We start from the raw sequence: 23055 nt of genomic DNA, 5'->3' as shown, positions 1-23055 counted from the left end.
TTATTGGTCATATTTCAGTATAATGTATACTATCTAGGATGGCACTAAATAAATCATAACTGAATAGGAATTTTCAATTATGACCGAAACAAAGAATAATTCCATTTCAGGCAGTTCTGTCCCCTGGAGGTTCCAGGGAAGGTGCATGCTGCACTGGGGTGGGGTCAGTACCTCCTTCTGTCCTCACAGTCAGAGTTGGAGCTGTTGTGAGCACAAGCAGTATGGTGGTGCTGCATCCTCGTGGCGTGGCCCATGCAACGTCCAGGACACTAGAATGGAAGGAAACACAGAACAGTGTCTCAAGTGCCCTGAGTGCTCAGGTTCACTGTGTGTACTGAGATCTGGGCTGAGGTGGATCAGCCAAGGACAAGCTACAGGGACCAGCTGTCCCCATGGTGAGTTAGAAGAGGTGGATCATAGCTCTGCAGACAGACCTACACTTCTCCCCAATTCTTTATCCCCTGAAGCTCGGGAAGAAGGGAGAAGGGTGGGATCAACTCTGAATTATTAGGCTTAAGTATGAAAATGGATATATTTAAACCAAGAAGTGAAGGCCAAGTTTGGTTTTTCCTGCTCTGAGCAAAGATGGAGGAACCTATACTAAGGCAAGTTCAGCTACAGGAGAAGCAATTCAACTCTGATTTGCAGCCCTTGAAGTTTTGCACAGCCATATGCCTACTCATTTTCCTCATAATCATATTATGCATGGAAAAGTCTTTTACATTTTTATTACTGTACAAGGAGCTCCCCAGCCAGGGCAGAAGTGTGTGGAGTATGTTCTAAGTGTACCCTCTGATTTTGCCTATTTCTCTTACCTTACTTAATCCATTTCATATAATCTTTTAATCTCATAGCTGTATTTCATTGAGCTTTAATTCACTGGCTGTGTAATAATTACTCATTTAAAATACACATTGTAATGGCTTTCAGATTTGTTACGCCACAGCCAAGTTTGGAACATTATCATTATCTGTCACAGAAACCCAACAGCCCTCTGCAGTCACCCCTCCGCTCTCTGTCCTGGGCAGCCACAAAGCTGCCTTTTGTTTGACAGATTTACCTATGCTAGACACAACAGTGGAGTTCTGTGTCTGTTCCATTATTTGTCCCAAGCCTCTGAAGGTCTGTCCACGGTGTAGAATGTGCCAGTCCCACATTCCTTTTCATGGTATTTGTACTAACATGCCAGAGCGCAGGTTCCTCTGCACTTGCTCCACTGTGTTGGCGGTGGTGTTACTGTTGCCTGGGCTGTTTCCAGTGTTTGGTTATCATGAGTAGTTAGGTCACCACATTCATCGGTAAATGTTCATGTGGTGTTTTCACACCTAGCAAGGAAGCTGCTGGATCCTCAACCATGTTCAGTTCCCCAGGAACCTGTGGATTGTTTTGCAATGGGGCTGCACCACTTCATCCCACCTACAGCCCTGCAGGATCCAGTTATGCATTTTCTTGTTTTGTTTTCTTTTCACAAAAATATCTCTGAGTTTATTTTGTGTTAGCCAGTTATTTCTGGGCATGTGGCCTGTCCTGAGGTATGGTTGGTATACCCAGTGAGGCTGCATTGGAGAAAACTGTATTCTCTGTAAGTTCTCTCTTATACACAATGAAAGAACAACCTATTTAGCTGAATATGGAAGAACCTGCAATTCCAGCATCCCAGTGCAGGAAAGAATGAAGCAAGAGACCCAGGAGTTTGAGATCAGCCTGAACAACAGGATGAGACCTGTCTTACAAAGCAACCAAGCAAGCAAGCAATATAGAAAGAAAGAAATATAGGAAGAAATATAGGAAGAAAGAAAAGTGGGGTTGGAGAGTGGCTCAGCATTTAAGAGTGGGCACTGCTCTTACAGAGGACCCCAATTTGGTTCCTAGCACTCACTGAAAGGCTCTCAACTGCCTGTCACTTCACCTCCTGGAGATCCGGTGTCGTCATCTGAAATCTGTAAGCACCCACACTCATGGAGGCATTTCCTCACTCGAGGCTCCTTTCTCTGTGAGGCCTCTAGCTTGTGTCACATTGACACACAAAACCTGCTGGTACAGGCTGTGAGAAGATCAAGAGACTTTAAAAACATCTGTGGCTGACTGGAGAGATGGCTCAGTGGTTAAGCACACTGACTGATCTTTCAGAATTCCTGAGTTCAATTCCCAGCAACTATATAGTGGCTCACAACCATCTGTAATGGGATCCGATGCCCCCTTCTAGTGTGTCTGAAGAGAGTGACAGTGTACTCATATACGCAAAATACATAAATAAGTCTTTAAAGAAAGAACATCTGTATCTCAGAACTCCCAAAATGATTCAAGTTAACATGATGCAGGAAGTAGGACAGACGAGAGAGTCTGACTCCTCCTGTACGTGGGAATTGCCAGCGCAGGTGGTTTACATGGGGCAGAGGTCTCCTAATGGAGTCACTACAGCAGAACAATCTCTGGTCCACCCTAATTTCCAACAGTGTTCCTCTGCAACTGACCAAACTGTTATGTCCCTGATTAGGGTCATTTCGTTTCATGTCTACTTTAAAGCTAAGTAAGTGTGGCATGAATATATGCCTAGACTCCACAGTTATGAAAGCACAAAGAGCAGGCAGTGTTTCCCATTGCAATGCATTTTCTTGTTAAACTGTTTTTAGGCCCGTGCTGCAGAAACTAATGATGAGCATCTTTTGATGTCCTCCTTGGCCATTAATTGCCTTTGTCAAGAGATGTCTATTTAAACCCCTCACTCATGCTTTAATTAGATTGTGTGTGTGTGTTTTAACTATTGAGTGGTGGCCTTTAAGATGTATTTTAGATGTAAGTTCTTTTTCAGAGATGTGTCATTTAAATGTTTTTCCTACACTATGGGTTATCTGTTAGTGTCTTGGTAGAAACCCATTGTGGCATAGATGTTTTAGTTTTGATATGATTCAAGTTATTCATTCTTGTTTTGTCTATATAATTGGTGTTGTATGTAAAATATCATTTCTTACAGTATGAAGAATCATGTCTATTTCCCCCTACATTTTATAGCAGTGACTCTTAAATGCCCTTGATGAATTTTTTGATGTTGGTATTCCCTGTAAGCAGAGAGCGTGGCTTCATGTCTTTTTGTGGGTGCACAGTTACCCTGCAGCATTTGTTAAAGGGGATTGTTCTCTGTGGTTAGGTGACATCAACCACTGACAGGAAGCAACTTAAGTAAGGAAAGGGTTAATTTGGCTCATGTTCAGGAGACACAGTCCTTCAGGCTAGGAAAGGCAGGTTATGAGAATCAATGGCAGCAGGAATGGGGTGACCTGTGAGGACCAGGAAAAAGGAGGGATGTCTAAGCTCTCTTTGGAGGTTCCTTGTCTCATAGTGCCATGTCTAGGTTTTGCTTTTTTTTCATTTTATTTTATATTTTAATTATTTAATTGTTTTCTTTTTACCCTACAAGAACTTTGTTGTATATATTATGGTTTCCTGTTTTTTGTTTTGTTTGTTTTAATGGGATTTCTGAGTGTATGAATAAGTCTCTGAGACTGTGTCTGTTTCTTGTGTCTTTACTTGGGCTCGGTTCCTTCTGTTTGTTTCATCCTATTCCAATGTGTTAGCGTTTGTTTTATCTTATTAGTTTGTATGGATTACATTATTATACCCTAGAAGCATTTTGATTCCTAATGAGAGACAGGAATGAGTTGGGTCCAGATGGGAGGGGAGGTGGCGAGGAACTTGAAAGGGAGAGGAAATTGTAATTAGGATATATTATATGAGGAAAAAAATCTATTTTCAATAAAAGGGAGAAACTGTGGCCCATTAACAGTATTTTAAGGTATACAATACAGCACTGTTAGGTATAAATATTTATTTGCATACTGGCTCATCAGAACATATTTATCTTATACAACTTTGTGCTCTTTACAATCACCTCCCATCCCTAGTCACTCAGCTACTTCAAAGTTCTACTCACAGCTTATGAGGTTGATTAGATTCACATATAAGTGGGATAATAGTCTTTGTCTCTGTGCCTGGACTACCTTATATAGTACAGCCCATCAAACTCATCCACGTGATACAAGAATATTACATCTCTCATTTGAACATTGAACAAATACTTTAAGTTAGGCATTCTAAAACAATTTTAAAGTTCATTAGCAACAAATTGCTGATTACAGATAACACAGCCAACCATAAGGTTACCTGGTTTCCTGGGTCGATGGCCTGTTGAACACATGGACGAATGGAACATGGTTTTCTCCCTAGAGGCCTGTCTTTAGGAGCACATGCCCTTGGGGACACCGCCTGTACAGTCCCATTGGCTTTTGTCTGCTTGCATGTCACTTGCCGATTGTGAAATCCTTCACCACAAGAAACCGAGCACTCTGACCACACACTTGCAAACCACCTAGGAACAAAAACTACAGGATCTTAGTAACGACTGTCATAAAAAGGCTGATGTGTTGATCCTAACACTAGGGTGGTGTCAGGGAGTCACATGTCTCTCCAGGACAGGGCAGCATAGACGAATCCCAGTCTTCGTCCTCCCCTCTCCCCAGGGACAGCAATGTCTCTAGGTAGAAAGAACCAATGTAGTGATGAGTGCGCCACCTGCAAGATATAGTGGAGAGTTGACAATGTACACCCCAAAAGGTTAGGTTCCCTGTGGACTCTGTCATAAGACTTAGGCTTTCTGAAGGGTGACTCTTAGTGTGACATGTTCCATTTAGAAATGACAGTAGTTACTAAAAGATATGGTATCTAGAAGGCCTGCAGCACCAACAGGTTTTAAGAACAAGCTACAAAGCAGCTATGACAGAGCCTGGCACAGTGACTCTGCTCCTCACACTCTTCTGAGGCCTGGGCAGCCACCTACTGTGAGGACTTTGGTATAGGAAATGGAACCATGTAACAGGAAGATTCTCCTATTTTTTTTAAATCTATCGTTTTTATCAGTGTGTGTGTGTGTGTGTGTGTGTNGTGTGTGTGTGTGTGTGTGTGTGTGTGTGTGTGTGTGTAACACTGTTGGGGATTGAACCTAGGGCCTTTGCATATGCGTGCATGCTATGGGTATACAGGTGCTCACTAAGATATAAGAGTGTGTTGGATTTCCTGGAGCTGGAGTTACAGGCTGTGAGGCCATGGATGGAGGTGCTGGGCACTGAGATGAGGTTCTCTGCAAGAGCAACAAGTCTCTTCATCGCTGAGCTGGATCTCCAGCTCCCAACCCTCCATTTCCTTTGTTTATAATCAGAAAATTAGGGCCTGTCAGAAAGTATCATGCCTGTCCCATAGATCAGAACTAAAAAAATACAAAAATATCTCTGTTCATTTGTGTGTGTGTGTGTGTGTGTGTGTGTGTGTGAGAGAGAGAGAGAGAGAGACAGACAGACAGACAGACAGACAGACAGACATTTGGTCAGTTTTCTACTAGGCTATGTGCTGCTTACATTGCCACTTTCTCTGAGTACAGCTACTGAACTATTACTCAGTCCAAATTACTATGTCTTTTTTTAAAATTTAAGTTTTTATACTATTTGACATGTCTGGGTGGTTTGCTTGCATGTATGTCTGTTTACCATGTGTGTGCACGATGTATGCAGAGGCCGGAAGAGGGTATTAGATTCCCTGAGGCTGGACTTTCAGATGCTGGTGAGCTGCCATGTGGGTTCTGGAAATCAAACCTGGGTCCTCTGGAAGAAAAACTGGTGCTCTTCACCACTGAGCCATTTCGCCAGCCCCTATTGTACCTTTCAAAACCAGCAAAAACTAGTGTACTGTTGAGAAAGTGACTACACATACATACCGTGCTGGGCAATCCCGGACGTTACAGGACTGATACCCAGCCAGCGGCTTCCGGTGAGGACCACACAGGGCTTCACTTACTTCCTGCCCACTGGCCATCGCACACCGGGGCCTCTGAAGCCGGACTCCCAAGGGACCACAAGTGGCAGAACAGTGTGTCCAGTTACCAGGTTCCCAAAAATGCTCTGCAGAAAGGAAAGGAAATGTCACTAACATGCCCAAATAGAAAGGATGATGAGCTGGAGGCAACAGGATTGAAGGCCACCGGAAGTTGTTCTGTGCTTAGCTATCTGCCTGCATTTTAAGTAGCAGGAGCAGAGAAAGCCATTGCACAGTATGAGGCTCACTGTCTTTCGAGTCACTATTGTACTCACTGACCTGAAAGAGGCCAGAATGGGATTGCCAGGGGAATGGCCATCATAAGTCCGCTAGATCTACCAGAAAAAAAACGCAAGAGAAAGGGAGGAGGCACCCAGCAGTCAGCCTTTCTCCAGCATTCTCTAAACAGAGTCAGCGGGACAGGGAGGAAGGCCTCTCCAGGGGATGCCCTAATGCTGTCCATTTTCCAAAACCAGGTCAGGCAGAGAAATGGAAGATGATTTAGCAGGAGGACCAGGGACCAGGGACCAGGGATTAAGCAGTAAGGTGAGATGCATCTGAGTCCCAACCCTTACTTTTCCATCGCATCCGTCCTAAAACTGCATAAATAATTCACTCTGGAAATATCTGGAAAGGTGAGAGTGGGGGCCTCCTTTAGACAAGCAGAAGCCAGGCAGCCCCAGGAATCACAGCTTTCCTGTTACCCTTCCCTGCCGACCCTTCCCTGGTAAAAGATGAGGTAGTACACTATGATGACAGGCTTGTGCATGGCCACAGAGAGCACCAAATTTCCCTGCAATAATCATGAATAATTGATAGCTACCAGCTGTGTCCACACGAGCTCTCGCAGGATGGAACGGTTTAACTTATTGTTTTCCATTCTGAGTTTTGAGTTTTTACCTTAACTTGCAAATGGCATCATTTGCAGAGCAGAGCCATAAATTGTATCTCTAGTCGTCGTTTCAGAAGTATAGTTTACTTAGGACAGTTTCTTCAAGATGGCCATTTACTGATACTTTCCGGGGTGGATGGGTGATGACTTAGACACTTGAAAATCCAAATTTTTTTTTAATTGACTCTTCCATGTTCTGTTATGAAGCTGTTCATTTTATTTTTATTTACAGAGCCAGGGAGGTTGAATGACACTAAGTTACCCAGTTTTGTGTCAGCGAGACGGGAAGCCATGCATGTCTAACTCCACATCTCAGTGCCAGGCAGGATGCATGCACTTCTCTTTTGAAATGGTGGGCTTTTAATAAAGTATAATTTGTGTACAATGCTCAGGTATCAACTTTGTGAGCATCACAATTGTCTGAACTCCTTTAACTATAATCCTCAGTAAGATGCAGAATATTTTTAACACCATTAAAGCTTCAGTGTCTAGTCAGCCCTTTCTTCTCCCAGGCATCTGCAGGTTTTTTAACTCTCAGTATACATTAACTTCACTTCCTTCTGGGCTTGTGTATGTGTCTTTTTTGCTTAGTGTATTATTTTCAGGATTCACTCATACTGTTGGGAATATCAATATTATATCTTCTTTTACTACACAGTTTTTGAATATACCACAGTCTTTCATTCTGCTGTCAATAGCTATTGTGAATAAGACTGAATATCCACGTACAAACTCTGTGTGTGTATGTGTGTGTGTGTGTGTGAGCATGTTTCATTGTGTTTGAATGAATAACCTGTGGGTAGAATTTTTGGGCTAGATATATGTTTAACAACAAAGTACCAAACAGTTTTCGAGTGTGGTCTCAGCTCACCACCACATGGTGGCTTTAACTGAAATATTGCTTGCTGGAATTTAGTACATGTCTTTGGCTATTCTAGTAGGCCTGAACTTGAATCTCCTGGTTTTGATTTGCATCTTTCCACTGTTTCCTCCTTGCGTAGCAATTTCCTCCAAGGCTCAGTGAACTTAAGTCTCTGAAAACAACCAGATACATAAGACTCCTCCTTCCCCAAGGCTATGTAAACAACAAGGTCTGCCAAGGAGACTGACACCAGTCTGTGAGACACTGAGACCTGTTGGGCTGCCCGAAAGTCCTGCAGTGGGCTCCAAGGTTCCAGCTGTCATGACTGCCACCATGCTGGTGTGAGTTTCCAGTGCCACAGAGGCCTTTGAGGCATCTCCACTTCTGCACATAGCCCTCCCCGCACTCCTGTAAGTTAACTCTTTGCTCCACCAGGTTGGGCTTTGTCGGTGTCCTCCCTTTGGTCTCTTGTCAGTCTATTCATGGTGAGTATCCTGTCTGGGGACACTCCTTCATCACCCTGTTGCACTGAGGGCTCCATCTCACCTGTTAGGTCTAGGCCTCCCCAGAAGGCCTGTTGCGACTACCATCTCCAAACTTAGTCACCGCCAAATATTATACACCCCAATAGCTGTGGTCATTTCACTCTTAGTGACTAACTACAAAGAAATACGCACATTTGCTTGTTTACTTATTTCCTCTTCATATTTCCTACCAGAATGTCCAATCCATATATACTGTCCTGCTCAACATGAGGACAGAATATGCCACACATAATCATTGAAGTGACAAGGGTTAACCTAACACGTAATTCTCTATAAAATGCTCGTCCAATTAGTCACTGAAGGGATGGCATACTCTACAGTGTGCACATTTAAGTGTTTATATACACCTCTGCCTTGGTTAGTTTCTGATCCTGGGTACAAGGTGCCAAAATGATGTAAATTAGTCCCAATAAGACAAGAGTTGTCTACAGCAAGGCTTATCCTTACAGCAGCACTGACCTCATGAATATCTACTATTTTATTAGTTGCAGGGGTTCTTGCGATCTTCTTGCCCAGGGCAATACAACATCGAAATGTCTACTCTCATTCCGGTTTCTCTTACTGGAGTGCCCTTCTTTCTTTTCCCAGAACAAGTGTCATGGCATGCACAAACACCCAAGTGACATTTCCAGAAACAGGTTGGGCTCTTCTTCAGCAGCGCCCTTGCACTTTGCCCATGTTTTTCTCACGATACTCGTTACATTGCCTCAGACTTGTTCATGAGCGCTCTGCTCTTAGACTGTAAGACTAAGTCATCTGTAGACCCCCAGTCCTGGGAGAACAAACACTCATCACATATCACCAAATGCCCAACAATTAAATATTTGACTGTGTAATAATGGTAGCATTGCATCTAAAAGAGAAGAAGCACCTGAGTATTTCTTCTTACGTAGTGGTCTCAGGAATATGTGATGCAGTGTTCATGGAGAGCCTAACATCATTTCCCCTTCCTAGCCTCTCCCTTGTATCTCAGGAAGTAAGGCTCTTAGAAACCACACCTTCAAGATGCCCTACATGTGGGATGATATTCTATATGACATATTGTACCTCTGTGAGAAAATCCTCAAAATTTCAAATTCCCGAATGACATAGATCTCACTGTTCTATATAATAAAAATATGTGGCCCGACAGTAGTCTTGTTTGTTCTCAGCCATCCCAACTTACTTTTGAGTGACAAGGAGCTGAGATCATTGCCAGTTTTCCTAATTATCCTTCCTGATTTTCTTATCTTTACCTTCCTCCCCTTGGTCACTTGTTTTCAAGCTTGGAACACCCGGTGTTGTTATTTTGACCATGTACTAATGCGTAGCAGGTAGGTATGTATGGGAAATCTGTGTGTGAAGAGAAAACTGAAAGACTTGATCCCACAACTCTTGAAAAACCTCCTCCTGTTGATATTTACTTAGGTGATGACAAAACCTAAGTCGTGAAACTGGAAAATTGTTATCTCTGTCATCACAAATACTGATGCGTATTAGGGATATGAGTTCCCTGAGCAGCCTCATTTAAAAAACCTGTCCCACTGTGAAAGGAATACATTGAACTACCAAAGGCTGAGGGCCAAGTAAGAAACCTAAGTAAATGCCCGGGTATAGGTTCCATAAGAAAAGCATAGAGGTTGTCCACAGACAAATACGTGGCTCAGAAAGAAAACATGCAAAAAGCCCGAGCTCCAGACCTCGAGGCAGAGACTTTCCTGTTGAGTTGTTGCTGTTTATTCTTCTTCTGGGTGCCTGGAGACCTCTTGTTTTCTGTGTCTTAGGGAATGCAGCCTTACTGCCCAGTTCTCTTCGTTCTGAGGAAACAACGTGTAGCACATCTTACCAATCAAAAGCCATCAAGTTCTCACTCCAGTTGGAGTGTTCTTGAAGACAGCTATGAAGAGGAAGTGAACCTTTCATAATAACAGAGTTATGTGTGTTTATGGATGCCCTTATACAGGTCTGGGGAGTAGGTGCTGTGTGTGTGTGTGTGTGTGTGTGTGTGTGTGTGTGTGTGTGTGTGTCTCCGAGTGAGGTGTTAAGGGTATTTATATTTAGAGTTATGTATTTTGCTAGAATGTGGTGTTGCTGCATGCTGGTAAGGTCAGCTTTCCTTACAAGAAAGAAAGAAACATCCATTCATCACTATTAGAAAAGGAACCGGAAGAAGCAGGTTGGTTAGATCAAGATCCTCCCTGCTCCAGGAACTCTGGAATAGGAGAATGAGCCGTGGTTCACAGAGGGACTCATCTGGTGATGAGAACAGGGTTTTAGGAAGGTTGTAAAGTTTGAGTTTCAGGGTTGATGGATAGTGGAGAGGAGCTAATAACTGGTCCCTCAGATAAGTGGCTAGCTTTGGGAGCTACTTGACTCACTGGGATTCTTGAAAGGAGGAAGGAACTGGGCAGAACTGAGCCGACTCTACAGATCTAGGCCTCAGTATAAGCAGGAAAGAAAAATTAGCTGAGGGCCTTTGAAGAGAACATGAAGAATTCATTCCAGTACTGGAAAACTTTAATGAGCTGCCAAAGTTATCAACTCTGAAGCCTTCAGGTACCTGCAGAGGTTTATTGAGAAGTTGTACAGATTCCCATCCACCCTGCAAGACCAGGAGGACACCAGGAACAGAACTGACAAAGGATGCTACACATTTTGACTTTAATTCCTCCGTGACTTTCCAGTTTCCTAAATTAAAACACTAATAACCATGTTTCATTCTGCATTATTCTAAATGCTAGGAGAGTTAACAGAGGCAAATATTTGCTCTAAGTAGAGAAGGGTGGCCCACTCCTATTGTCCTGAGGCAGTAAGATGAAGAGTCTGGAGCCAGCCAGCCTTGGCTACCTAGCAACATACTGTCTCCAAATCCCAAATGATAAACAAGTGCCAGTGTTGCATGTCAGCCATTCAGACTTCCAGCTGGCGCACCTGCATCTCTTTGTGTATCTAGGCCTCCTAACTGCTAACAGGGAAGGCCATGAGGAAAGCTCTGTCATGTGACTCTTAAATCTCACGCTGGACCCTCCTGTAGTCCAACTGCATTCAGTAACCAACATATGTAGCACTCACACCTGGGTTAGGTGCTGGAGAACAAGAGATGATAAATGATCTCCAGTGTCCACCATTGACTTCTGTGCTATATTCTCAACTGATTCCAAGCTCTAGAGGAAACGAGTGTCACTGGTTGAATCTTACAGCTCATTTTGTTGAAAAGAACTGATGAACTCCAACTGTCACACCCAGGAGGAAAAAGAAAGCAGTCCAACATCCTGTGTTTGTCACTGGGTTGAGGTGTTGAGAAACTCTGGCATGGCCTTCCCCATCATAACATTATAAAGTTATTCTATACTTGGTCGACTGCCATGCTTCATACTGTGTTGTTTCCTCAGCAAAGCAATGGAAATATCAGATGCTTCCTACCTCTGAGGGGCCTATAATTTTGGTTGGGGAACAAGATTCGAAGGAAGGAACTGTTGGAAAGCAATGTGTGTCAGGATCTGACAGGTATTAAAGAGAGATCATAGACTTTCTCTCTCTCTCTTTCTTTCTTTCTTTCTTTCTTTCTTTCTTTCTTTCTTTCTTTCTTTCTTTCTTTCTTTCTTTTTAATTTGGCAAAGTATTCAAGTAGTAGGTAAGCCTTCCAGGGGCTTTCTGGATTCAGGTGGTTGGTGTTTGTAAGAAAAACAGTGAGGGATGTTTCTTTCAAAGAGAAAGAAATATGCCTGGAGGCCCCAAAGAGGAAAGAGAGAGAGACAGAGAGAGACACACACACACACACACACACACACACACACACACACACAGAGAGAGAGAGAGAGAGAGAGAGAGAGAGAGAGAGAGAGAGAGAGANCACACACACACACACACACACACACACACACACACACACAGAGAGAGAGAGAGAGAGAGAGAGAGAGAGAGAGAGAGAGAGAGAGAGAGAGGATAGATAGATAGAGCCTGAATGTATGTTCCAGTGTATGTGTGTTTCACAGGACCAGAAGTCATATTGACTAAAACAGACCTCAGATAGTACACAATCATGGTTGAGAGCTAAGAAGACATAGAGGCAGCATATGAAAAGTCCTAATTCTGGGCAGAAAATTGCATGTCACTTAGGCAGAAGAATAGCTTTGGAGTCACCAACTTTTGAAGAAAGAGCCAGTATGGTAGTGACTTTAGGTAGGTAGTGATGGCTGGGGTAAGAACTCTGAAATGCCCGTGCCATCCACACTTTGACTCCAGGGTCAGCGACTCTGGGCCCTGCTTTTTACACATTGCAGGAGACATTGGGAACAATTAGGACACTTACCCAGCAAGCGGAGCCCAGAGGTTGCCACTGCTTTCCCAAGAGCATTGGTGGCTGTGCAAATGTAGGTTCCTTCATTTTCGAGGGAAGCACTCTGCAACAACAGGGACCCATTGAAAAGCAAGGAGACATTGTCACTCAGAGATCCTCCTCTCTTCAACCAAGTTACATTAGGCTGAGGGACACCTTTGGAACAAAAACAAAGATGACAAAGGCAATTCCTTTAAGAACAGGGCCACAGAACTATGAGACAAATACCATTTAGTGTTTGGAGCACAAGTCAGGAAGTGGCACATTGTAGCTAATAGGAAAAGGCTGGTTCTGTTTTTATGGCATGTGTATGAGGAATCGTGGCACAGCAAAGGCTTTGGTCCATGGGGCGCCTCATCTGTTCATGTATTAGGTTAGGGGATAGGAGCCAGTGGGATTGCTGTAGTCTGGGAATGGAGACTTTGAAGTTGGGCAAATCAATGGGAAAATAGTTAAAAAGAAGGAGTTGATGAAGCTGAGAATTCCTGCTAATGAGTTGTCACCAAGAAGACTTAGGAAAATATTATACATATACACATACACATACGCATATATGTATATGCATGTGTGTGTGTGTGCGCACGCGCATTCATTCTCTTTTTTATATTATCCTTGGAGAAACAGATTTTTTTCATTACTGAGCTTTATTAAAAAGTGTAATTTTAAAGAACAAGAGGAAGTGCTAAGTTTGAGCCTGGGTCAGCGAGGCAGAGGATTTAAGCAATATCACAGGAGCCTGGATACAGAGGAGGATGCAAGAGCTGAAAAAATTTCTTCACCTACATCTTGATGAGTCTTAGCATTATGTTTAGCGATCCAATCTCAGGACAATTTTACTTGCTACTTAAGAGTGAAGGCTGCCTCAGGTAGTCACTGGGACTGAACTACTTGCTGGTTAGAGGGCTAGCCTCGCCTCCTAAAGCACTCAGGGTTGGAGAGCATGCAATGACTTTCTGAAAAAAATGTCATTTCATTACTATTACCATGACATGTGCAGAGTACCTTGCAGTAGGCAGAAGGCACAGCCCAAGAGCCTAGTAGCATTTTCACACTCTTATAGGCACTCCTCCTTCCTAGAAGGTGGTCATTGCATGCTCCATCTTACAGCTAAGGACTCTGCTAAGCCTTGGAATTCAGGATTAGCTATTCTGTCCACTATAAAAATATGTTCATTCAAGTCTCTTAGGGCTTCCATAGATATCCATAGACAAGTGCTGACCACACACATGCACACACATATATACACACACACACAGCACATATTCAGGGTATTAAAGGAACTTGTTTTAACTTTTAAATAGTGCTAAGGAGCAAAACAAACAAACAAACAAACAATTCCCTGTCCTTGCCCCAGGGAGCTGCTCTCCCTAACTGACAGCAGGGCCTCACAGCCAGGGACAACATCCATACAGCTCATTGAACATAGAGAGGTCCAGCTGGTGTGCCTGCCTGGGGCCTTCACCTCTAAGTTTTATTCTCTTTGGTGTGAGAAGGTCCTCTGCGGGCTACTGAAGGAGAAACCTGGCCACCAACTCAGCCACAAGCTCTTTGACCTACAATCTGTCCTGCTGGCAAGATGTGCTGGGGCAATGGTGGCACAGAACTTGTGGGAGTGGCCAACCAACTCTTAGTTTAACTTGAGATCCACACTATGAGAGGGAACCTATCCCCTATACTACTGGAATACCCAGGGTAGTCCAGAGAACCGAACACAACTGGCCAAACCAAACCAAACCAAACCAAACCAAAAACACAATGAAGTGATTTCTAGTGATATTCTGCTATACTCATAGATTGGTGCCTTGTTCCGTTGTCATCAGAGAGGCATTGGTGCCTTGTTCAGTTGTCACCCACACATTAGGTGGAGAGAAAGTCTAAGTTGGAGTTCTCTATGGTGTCTCTCCCCTCGGAGTTAGAGGAATCCAATGGACTAGGTGATGGAAAGATTGCAGGGACAAGAAGGGATGCAGGAGACCAGGAGAGCATAGCCCGCCAAATGAACTGAGCAGGACACGTATGGGCTCACAGAGACTGGAGTAGCATGCACAGGGTTTGTAAGGGTGTGCACCGGGTTTCCTGCATGGATGTCATGGCTGCTCGCTTAATGTATCTGTGGGACTCCTACCAGTGTGAGCAGGTGTGTGTCTGTGCATTTGAGACTCTGTCCCTCCTGTTGAGTTGCCTTGTCTAGCTTCGAAGTGACGGCTGTCGCCTCGTCTGACTGTATCGTGATTTGTCATGGTTGGTGGTTGTCTCTTGGAGGCCTGCTCTTTTCTGAAGGGAAACTGAGGGAGAGTGGATCTGGGTGGGGAGGTGTGTGGGGAAGTGGGGCTGGAAGGAGTGGAGGGAGGGGAAACTATGGCCAGGATGTATTATGTGAGAGAAGAATCTATTTTTCTTTTCTTTTTTTCTTTTTTAAAAAAGACTTCTCAAAAAAATCCATTCTCAAAGAAGAGGGAACAGGATGTAAAAGCTGCTCCTTGGGTGGGGAGGAAGGTTCTGCTCTTATTCTCTTTATTGCTTTGTTAACTTTGGACACCACACTGGATTCCACAGACTTAAGTGTGAGCGGAATATGAAATAAGAGCAGGAATGTTATCATTTTTAGGTGTAATGGTCGAGGGCTCCGAAACCCAAGTCTGAGTCTGAATTGGTTGCTCTTGGGAATTTTATCTCTAATCCTGTGGCTTTGAATGATCTAAGTGTGACTGGGGGAATTTAAAGCTGTTACCTCAATATTCTCAACCTCTGACTGCACAATCAAATAAATGTCATGTAAGTGCTGGTGTGAAGGGCTTTTACAGATATGACTAAGTTTACAAGTTAGAGGACTTTAAAATGAGATGCTTATATCTGGATGGACCAATTCAATCCTATGAGTCCTGAACATCAGAAAAGTGGAACAGGAGTGGTATGTGATGTAAAACATGGTGGCGTAGGATAGATGAGGCTGAAGAAGCATTCAGGGAGCTCGATCATGTATGTGGGACATGGTCCTCCACTGGTGCTTTTGAAATGAAGGGATCCAAGAGCCAAAAAATGCAGGTGGCCTCTAAAATCTGGGAGTTACTTCCAGCTGACAGTAATAAGCAAGTGGGCCCTTGAGTCTGGCAATGAGTAGGAGCTAACTTCTGCCAAAAAGGAGGGAGGTATATCTCAAGTCTCCAGATAGTAATTAGCCCTCAACAACACCTTCATCTGACCTTTGCCCCTCTAGATAGTGCAGTCAGTTCAGCCACAGTCTACTGATTGATCTATAGAACTGCACAATAATAAATTAGTGTTGTCTTCAGCTTGTTAGTTTATAGGAATCTATAGCAGCAATTGAAAATGAATACCTCAATAAACGTTAGTTACATTGTGTTGGGGAAAGTAGGCTTATCCTAAACAGCCAGAGGGTGCTCATGACATGGGCATGTATATATTTTAGCTTTTCCTATATACATATATGTAGAATAGTCTAACTTTCCTAGGGCCACAGATATTAAATACATAAAGCAAATTTCAGAGCCACATAATTAGATTCAGAACATCTCTTAACCAGGTAGTTCTCCTGCATTTCTTAATAATTTCTTAATAAATTCTCTCCTAAGCAGCTTACAGTCACTGGCGGGTTTGGTTGTGATAGCAAACAAGACCATATGTACAAATAGGTACACACACACACACACACACACACACACATATATATAATATTATATACATATACATATAATATACATACATATATGTATAATATATATATCTTGATTGCTCTCACTTGAAGGAAGTTATGAAGCTTATTTATCTTGTTTCCATCATCCTACTAGATGACTTAATTTTGGTAGGTTTTCAGATTTATTTTTAAAAGCAACAGTACCGGTCAAGAGAGATGGCTCAGTGGGTCAAAGCATTTGTTGCTTTTCCAGGGAACCTGAGTTCAGTTCGCAGCACTCATGTCTAGCAGCTCACAACTGCCCATAACACTAGCTTCATGAGTCTTCTGCCCTCTTCTGGCCTCCGAGGACCCCTGTACATATGTACACATATACAGCTATTCACGACACTTACACATAAATGAAAATAAATCTTTTAAAAGAAATGAGGCGTAGGAAGACTACATCTTATTTCTTTAAGGCAAATAAATCATTTGAGAGGGTTCTAATTTTATATCACTCAGTATTTACATTCTTATCTAATTTCCTTGTCAGTGTTTATCAATTAATGCTGAGTAATAATTTCAGTAGCAGGCACTGTCAAATAAATATCTGTATCTCCCCCAGCCTCATACACTTAAACCTAACTCCTAATTCCTAATGAGTATGATAGATTGCAAATCCTTGAGTAGTTAAGAACCTTTCCCAAGGAATACATATTAACAGTGCTCTTCCCAACACTGGATTGGAATGAAGTTGGGACACTGAAGACTGACTTTCAAGAGAGTAAGTCAGGATTCCTTCCAAACAGTTCTTTTTCCTTCAGCAATCTGATGTGGTTCCAGCCAACAACCTCTGAATTAGCACAGAGTCCCTGGAAAAAAACAGCCAGATTCACTCACCTCAGGTGTCCTACCCACAGGAAGCTTGTTAAAGCAAAAGAACACGTGAGAAGTCAGAGAAGTTCTTAGGGACCCAATATTAATAAGTCTGGCTCTCTAAAGAGGACAAAGCCTTTCCCTTCAGAGTGCTTAGGAAGCCCTGAGCACCATCTTTATAGGGAAGAGAAATATACCAGAGAGAGAATTTCAAATTGTTACTGCAATCCAAATGATTAGAGCAGAGGAGAGCCAGGAACAGAGATAGCCAGGGGGTGGGTCACTGCCTCACCCGAAGATCTTCAACTTCCATTTTCAAGCTGTTGGTGCTGACAACTACCTTGGTAGTGGAAAGCAGCCCCAGCGTCCTGCTCTGCCTGTGATTGGTGGGGGCAGAAGAGTCTGGACAGATTAATTCCGTAGCTAAAACCAAGGAGGCCCAGTTCAGTCAGAAAGTAGATCTCGAAGGTTCTGCAATGTCCAAACTCTGGAACTGCATAGCTCAGAGACAAACACACTTGGGCCGAAGCCTCTGTAGGATAAGCAGAGGATGCTGCATGATGCTGAGTCTGCAGTCAGTGGAAGGCTACAGCTGCTAGGAACACTGCAGAGCAGTGCTCTATGCAGCGAGGCTTTAGATGTGCAGAGACAAAAGCCCGATTGCTAAGAAGACAACGACGGGACTTAGTACCTAAACACATGATATTTGCCGATGTTTTCAAAGGATCGGAGAAACCAGAGGAAGCAGGCAGGATTCCCCACACTACCACACTTTGCAGGCTTTCAAAACTACAAATGTCTACTCTGTGTAGATAGGTCTGACATGTCAGAACTGACTTAAACTTACTTGTCTAACCTCCAAGACAGGCATTCCCACAAGACTCACAGCTCTGAAATATCTGGCAGTCTGTTTCCACAACTCTGAAATCGCTTTTGGAAGGTGAATGTTGTGGGAAAAGTTCAGCCCTTTAGAGGCTGTGAAACATGTACTGCACAGAGTCTGCACCTCAAGGGTGTCTTTAAAGTAGTCAGTGTTTAAAAAACAAATTTCCTCCATCCTTGAAAGGCCATGAGCTACTCCACACTATAAAATCCTTGGCTTCTACAGACTGTTCTACAATGCCAGCCCTTTACGTAAACACATAACATCGCTGAGCGTTTCTGTTATCTGTTGTTTCTTCCAGCGATTTCACAATATTCTGTGAGTCTTTTTACTCCCTCCTCTGGAACAAATGAAGGCCTAAGCTAATATTGTCTGCCCCAGGGACTCATGAAGAAATGACACTGTCAATATATAAGGTAAGAGATTTATGGAATACAGCGTAGCCAACAACAAACGGAGCTGTCACCAGTGAATGTAATGATAAGCAAGAACACACAGCATTGGCATCTGAGACAAGACATTAAAGTGACTACAAAAAGGAAGTTTGCAATTGAAGGACCAATCGGGCAGCAGAAATTTAAGGACTATCCTTTAGAGCTACCTGCATGCTCCTTTGTCCTTTCTGGAAATGAAAGGCCTGGTTATCATGGAGGTTATCACTCAGAACTCCAAATACAAAGCTATGGCTCTCACCATTGGTGGAACTATCTTGAAGAGCTATTGATGAGCATTCTTTTTCTAGAAATGATGCCAACAGACTGGTGTCGTCAGTACCCCCAGCAACTTGAGCTGAGGCTTTGGAAATCATTTGGGCCATGGCATACATCCTCCAACTCTGTAAGTAAAAGTCTTTACCCAAAATTTTCTGAAAGTTTTCTTGTGTCATGGAGGAGGATGCCACCAAGTCCTCTGCATGGGATGGTCAACCCTGACCTCTCAGGACACTCGGCTTCTGCTTCAAGGACCGGGCAGTTCTTCCCCACTGCCAGCATCGCTGGCATAGTCTATGAGCTGCTGGACATTGTTCTCCTGGGTTTCATCTACAGGCTACAATGTGTTCATGGCAACTAGTCCATGTATTGTCTCAAGGCTAGATCCCTCCAGTAGTTCTTTGAAGAATTACATGCAAAGTCCAGGGCTTGTGCCAACTGGACACAATGAAGTGAGCTGTTGCTGAGCATGCTGTAGTGCATACATGACATTGAACATGTGCTACTGCACACACTGTGTAGACCACTGACTCTGAGTGTTGAGCATGGGGAGAAGAATCCTCCACAGAAAACAGTGGGTATTCCTAAGGCTCAGCCACATGAATAGCATTTTGATAACGTATTCACCTAACACTGGCCTGTAGGTAGACAAACTATTATCCAGTTTTTAGAAGCTGCCTTAAAAAAGAATATTTATCCAGAGGGTATATGTTATGATCTACAGGGAGATTCTGGTCAATATGCCAAAGCAAAATAAAACACCAAAACCACAAACAACAATGACAACAACAAAACAATAACAACAAAAATCAGTGGGAGGAAGATTTTTGAGTAGTGTCATCTTAAACAGACTTTACTTGCATCTATACTTTTATATATTTTGAGGATTGTAAATGGATTTCTAAATTGAAATAGGAATTAAATTAAAATAGGAATAAGCAGATAGTCCTCAAATTTTATTTTTAAATCTTCTGAAAATCACATATAAAAATATGTAGGTAAATTTATTTTGGTAAAGATGGTTTTCCCCCATTCCCCTTTCTTCCTTTCCTTTCTCCCCTGCTCCAACTCTTTCTTTCATCACAGTGATCTGTAACTTTAGAGACATCTCAGAATCATCATGTATAATATAATCCAGTAGGCAATGGGAACAATGGGAGTCAATGGGGTGATGAGACTATCTTAGGAATTTACCCATATAATCCTGCATCACCACAAATATTTTCTCAAGATCCTTTTCTGAAAGAGGCATTATTCAACCCAGTATAGAAAGCTAATAATCTGGCAAGCTAACAACAAAATTCCTAGGTACATGCCAAAATATTTTAACCTCAGCAGAAAAGACTTAAATTAAGAAATACCTTTACATTTTATAATACGAATCTTCTGAACTGACTATGATCCCATCCATGAAGGGCTCACCCTATCCTCACTCATCACCTGGGACACCAAGCATGGAAATTCAGTCTAAATGATGCCCACATTTCCTACCAATTGCTTGCATACACTGGATGGATGGTTAAGTAGTATGTATGTAACCTCTGTGAACTGCTTTTCTACCCCACTTTTTTTATCAATAGGTAGCAAAGGTAATAACATAAGTATAGGGCTTAACCCCACACCGCCGATAAGCTTATACTTTCTAGATGTGCATTTTAGAAGTGATGCATTAGACATTGTACACATTCTGACACCCTATAAAGCTACAAAACCTTTGACTTTCTCATGACTTATTTGGCTGAGTTTTGTTGTGTTTTATAAGAAAATAACATCAAAATGTAGAAAGTTCTGTACAAAAGGATGTTTCTTTTATTGCTATTTATAATGTTAAACAAGCAAAAATGGTTTCCAAAATTAAGAGATTGTTTTACTTAATCTATACACACTGTGATGGTTTGTATATGCTTGGTCCAGGGAGTGGCACTATTAGAAGGTGTGGATTTCTTGGAGTAGGTGTGTAACGGTGGGTCTAGCTGCCTGGAAGCCAGTCTTCTCCTAGCAGCCTTCAGATGAAGATGTAGAACTCTCAGCTCCTCCTGCATCATGTCTGCCTGGACGCTTCCATGCTCCCACCTTGATGATAAGGAACTGAACCTCTAAATTTGTAAGCCATCCCCAATTAAATGTTGTCCTATAAGAGTTGCCTTGGTCATGGTGTCTGTTCACAGCAATAAAACCCTAACTAAGGCACTCATACAGCAACTACCCATACAGACATTAATGGAGCAATGGTACTGAAGACTGAGCCCATAAGTGGAGGCTGGTCAATAAGATCTCCAACTAAATCCAGAAGAGACAGTCAGATTAACAGATATACATATAATGACACAAAGCACAAAAATAATGAAAAAAAAAAAAACCAAAGCCACATGCCTCTAAAATAATCAAACTCCTCAACTAATGCATTCTAAAGTACTGAAATGGGCAAGGCGCTGGATGAAGATTTCAAGTTTGCTAATGAAAATGGTCAGAAACAATAGAGGAGATCTGAAGAAGCAAATGAAATCAGTCTAGAGTCTGTAGAAAGAGCAACAGAGAGGAGGATGTCAGAAAAATGGACAGACAAATCCACAACATGGAAGGAAAACTCTGGCTGGGAATTAATATTTTCAAAAGGTCATATAAATACTGGAAATGAAAAGCATGTCAAGACAGTATACAAAACAAAGTACCAGGGAAGAAGAACAAAATCAAGGTTCAAATATCAATTTTCAAAAATGAGCAGCACAGGACCGCTGTGCCTGAGCCCAGCAATGAGGTCCAGAGACTGTCCTGGCTGGTTTTTACATCAACCTGACACTAGCTAGTGCCATCAGAAAAGAAAGAAGCTTAATTAAAAATTTACATCTTTAAGACAGACTGGAGGTGATTCTCTAAGACATTTTATTAATTCGTGATTGTTCAAAAGAGCCCAGCCCATTGTGGGCAGTGGCATCACTGGACTGGTGGTCCTGGGTGCTATAAAGAAAGCAGGCTGAGCTAGCCATGGAAAGCAAGTCTGTAAGCTGCCCCTCCACAGTCTCTGTATCAGTTTGTACACTCAGGTTCCTGCCGTGTTTGAGTTCCTGCCCTGACGGAGAACAGTGATGTGATGTAGAAGAACAAACCCTTTCTTTTCCAAGTTGCTTTTGGTTACGGTGTTTAATCACAGCAATAGAATCCCTAACTAAGGCAAAGACCAAATTAGGATAGAAGCACAAGTTGGGGCAATGACAACGACTGAAGGCATAGAAAATCCACTCAGAGAAATCATAGCACAAATTCCTAGAGAAAGAAATAGACATTTTAAACACAGTACTAGATGCTGTCTTTCATATTTTCAATGAGCCAATTCTCTCTCTCTCTCTCTCTCTCTCTCTCTCTCTCTCTCTCTCTCTCTCTCTTGGTGTGTGTATTTGCCTGCATGCTCATGTGTGCGTGCATGCTTGTGTTGCATGCACATCTGTGTCTGTGTCCCTGTCCATATTAGAGTGGATGGGTGATACCAACTTATATGCAAAGAGAACACATCGGAATAGCATTACACCTCTTAACAAAAGCCAGGACGGCATAGAACTGTACAGTTCAAGTCCTAAGAGCAAACAACTGCCAACAAAGATTGTTGCTTTATCCAGCAAAGATACATTGAAAAGTGGTGGAGAAAGAAAAGCACTTCAAGGCAAGTGGCTCATGACTTCCAAGCCAGCCCTGAGGAAGACAGTTAAAGGGTTAGTACACAGAATGGGATAAAAAAGACCGTCTCGAGCATACAGGAATGAATGTATTCCAGGAAAAGATGAGTAAAGCAGAAGATGGGAATCTCCCTTGCCTAACGCAGTAAGCCAGTATAAGCTCCTCAGACTAATATGGAGAAGGAAGTTAGCAAATATTAACAAGCCAGAAAAGCCAAGAAAAGCTGTAATAATTACTAACCATTTCTCAATAATAACCTTACTTGTAAAAGCTTCAACTCTCACCAGTAAAGAGAACGAGACTAACTGATTACATTTAAAACAAGACCACAACAAAAAACCAAACAGACAACAATACCTGACCCTTGTAGCTGGAGAGATAGCTCTGTAGTTTAGAGCACTAGCTGCTCTTCCAGAGAACCCAAACTTGGTTCTCAGTATCTTACAAATGATATCTCAGAAGCACCTATAATTCTAGCTCCAGAGGACTAGACACCCTCTACTGGTCTTTGTGGGGACCTGCGCACACATAGCACTCAACCACATGGACACATATATTCACATAAAAAAAAGAAAAGAAAAGAAAAATAATTCTTTAAAATTTTTTTCTTTTTTCTTCTTCTTTTTTTTTTATTAGATATTTTCTTTATTTACATTTCAAATGCTATCCCGAAAGTTCCCTATACCTTCCCCCCGCCCTACTTCCCTACTCACCCACTCCTACTTCTTGGCCCTGACGTTCCCCTGTACTAGGGCATATAAAGTTTGCAAGACCTAGGGGCCTCTCTTCCCAGTGATG

At 42.5% G+C, this 23055-nt stretch overlaps 1 protein-coding gene across 4 annotated transcripts in view; it reads right to left on the bottom strand.

The window, feature by feature from the left end:
- Adamtsl3 (ADAMTS like 3) overlaps positions 1-23055 on the bottom strand; it is a 276839-nt gene that overhangs the window by 8399 nt on the left and 245385 nt on the right. For 3 of the 4 annotated variants that reach the window (XM_021210057.1, XM_029532345.1, XM_029532353.1), the window contains 5 exons: positions 12453-12635; positions 9841-9957; positions 5765-5948; positions 4162-4366; positions 172-269 (listed from right to left, as the gene is read on the bottom strand). In XM_021210057.1, coding sequence (XP_021065716.1) covers positions 172-269; positions 4162-4366; positions 5765-5948; positions 9841-9957; positions 12453-12635 — 787 coding nt within the window. The remainder of the gene's footprint in view (positions 1-171; positions 270-4161; positions 4367-5764; positions 5949-9840; positions 9958-12452; positions 12636-23055) is intronic. The other variant, XM_029532349.1, reaches the window with a different exon arrangement.

This window comes from Mus pahari, chromosome 1 (genome assembly GCF_900095145.1).
Source record: "Mus pahari chromosome 1, PAHARI_EIJ_v1.1, whole genome shotgun sequence".
NCBI classification, from domain to species: domain Eukaryota; kingdom Metazoa; phylum Chordata; class Mammalia; order Rodentia; family Muridae; genus Mus; species Mus pahari.
The sequence above is the reverse complement of the archived record's forward strand: the minus strand, read 5'-3'. Positions and strand labels throughout refer to the sequence as shown.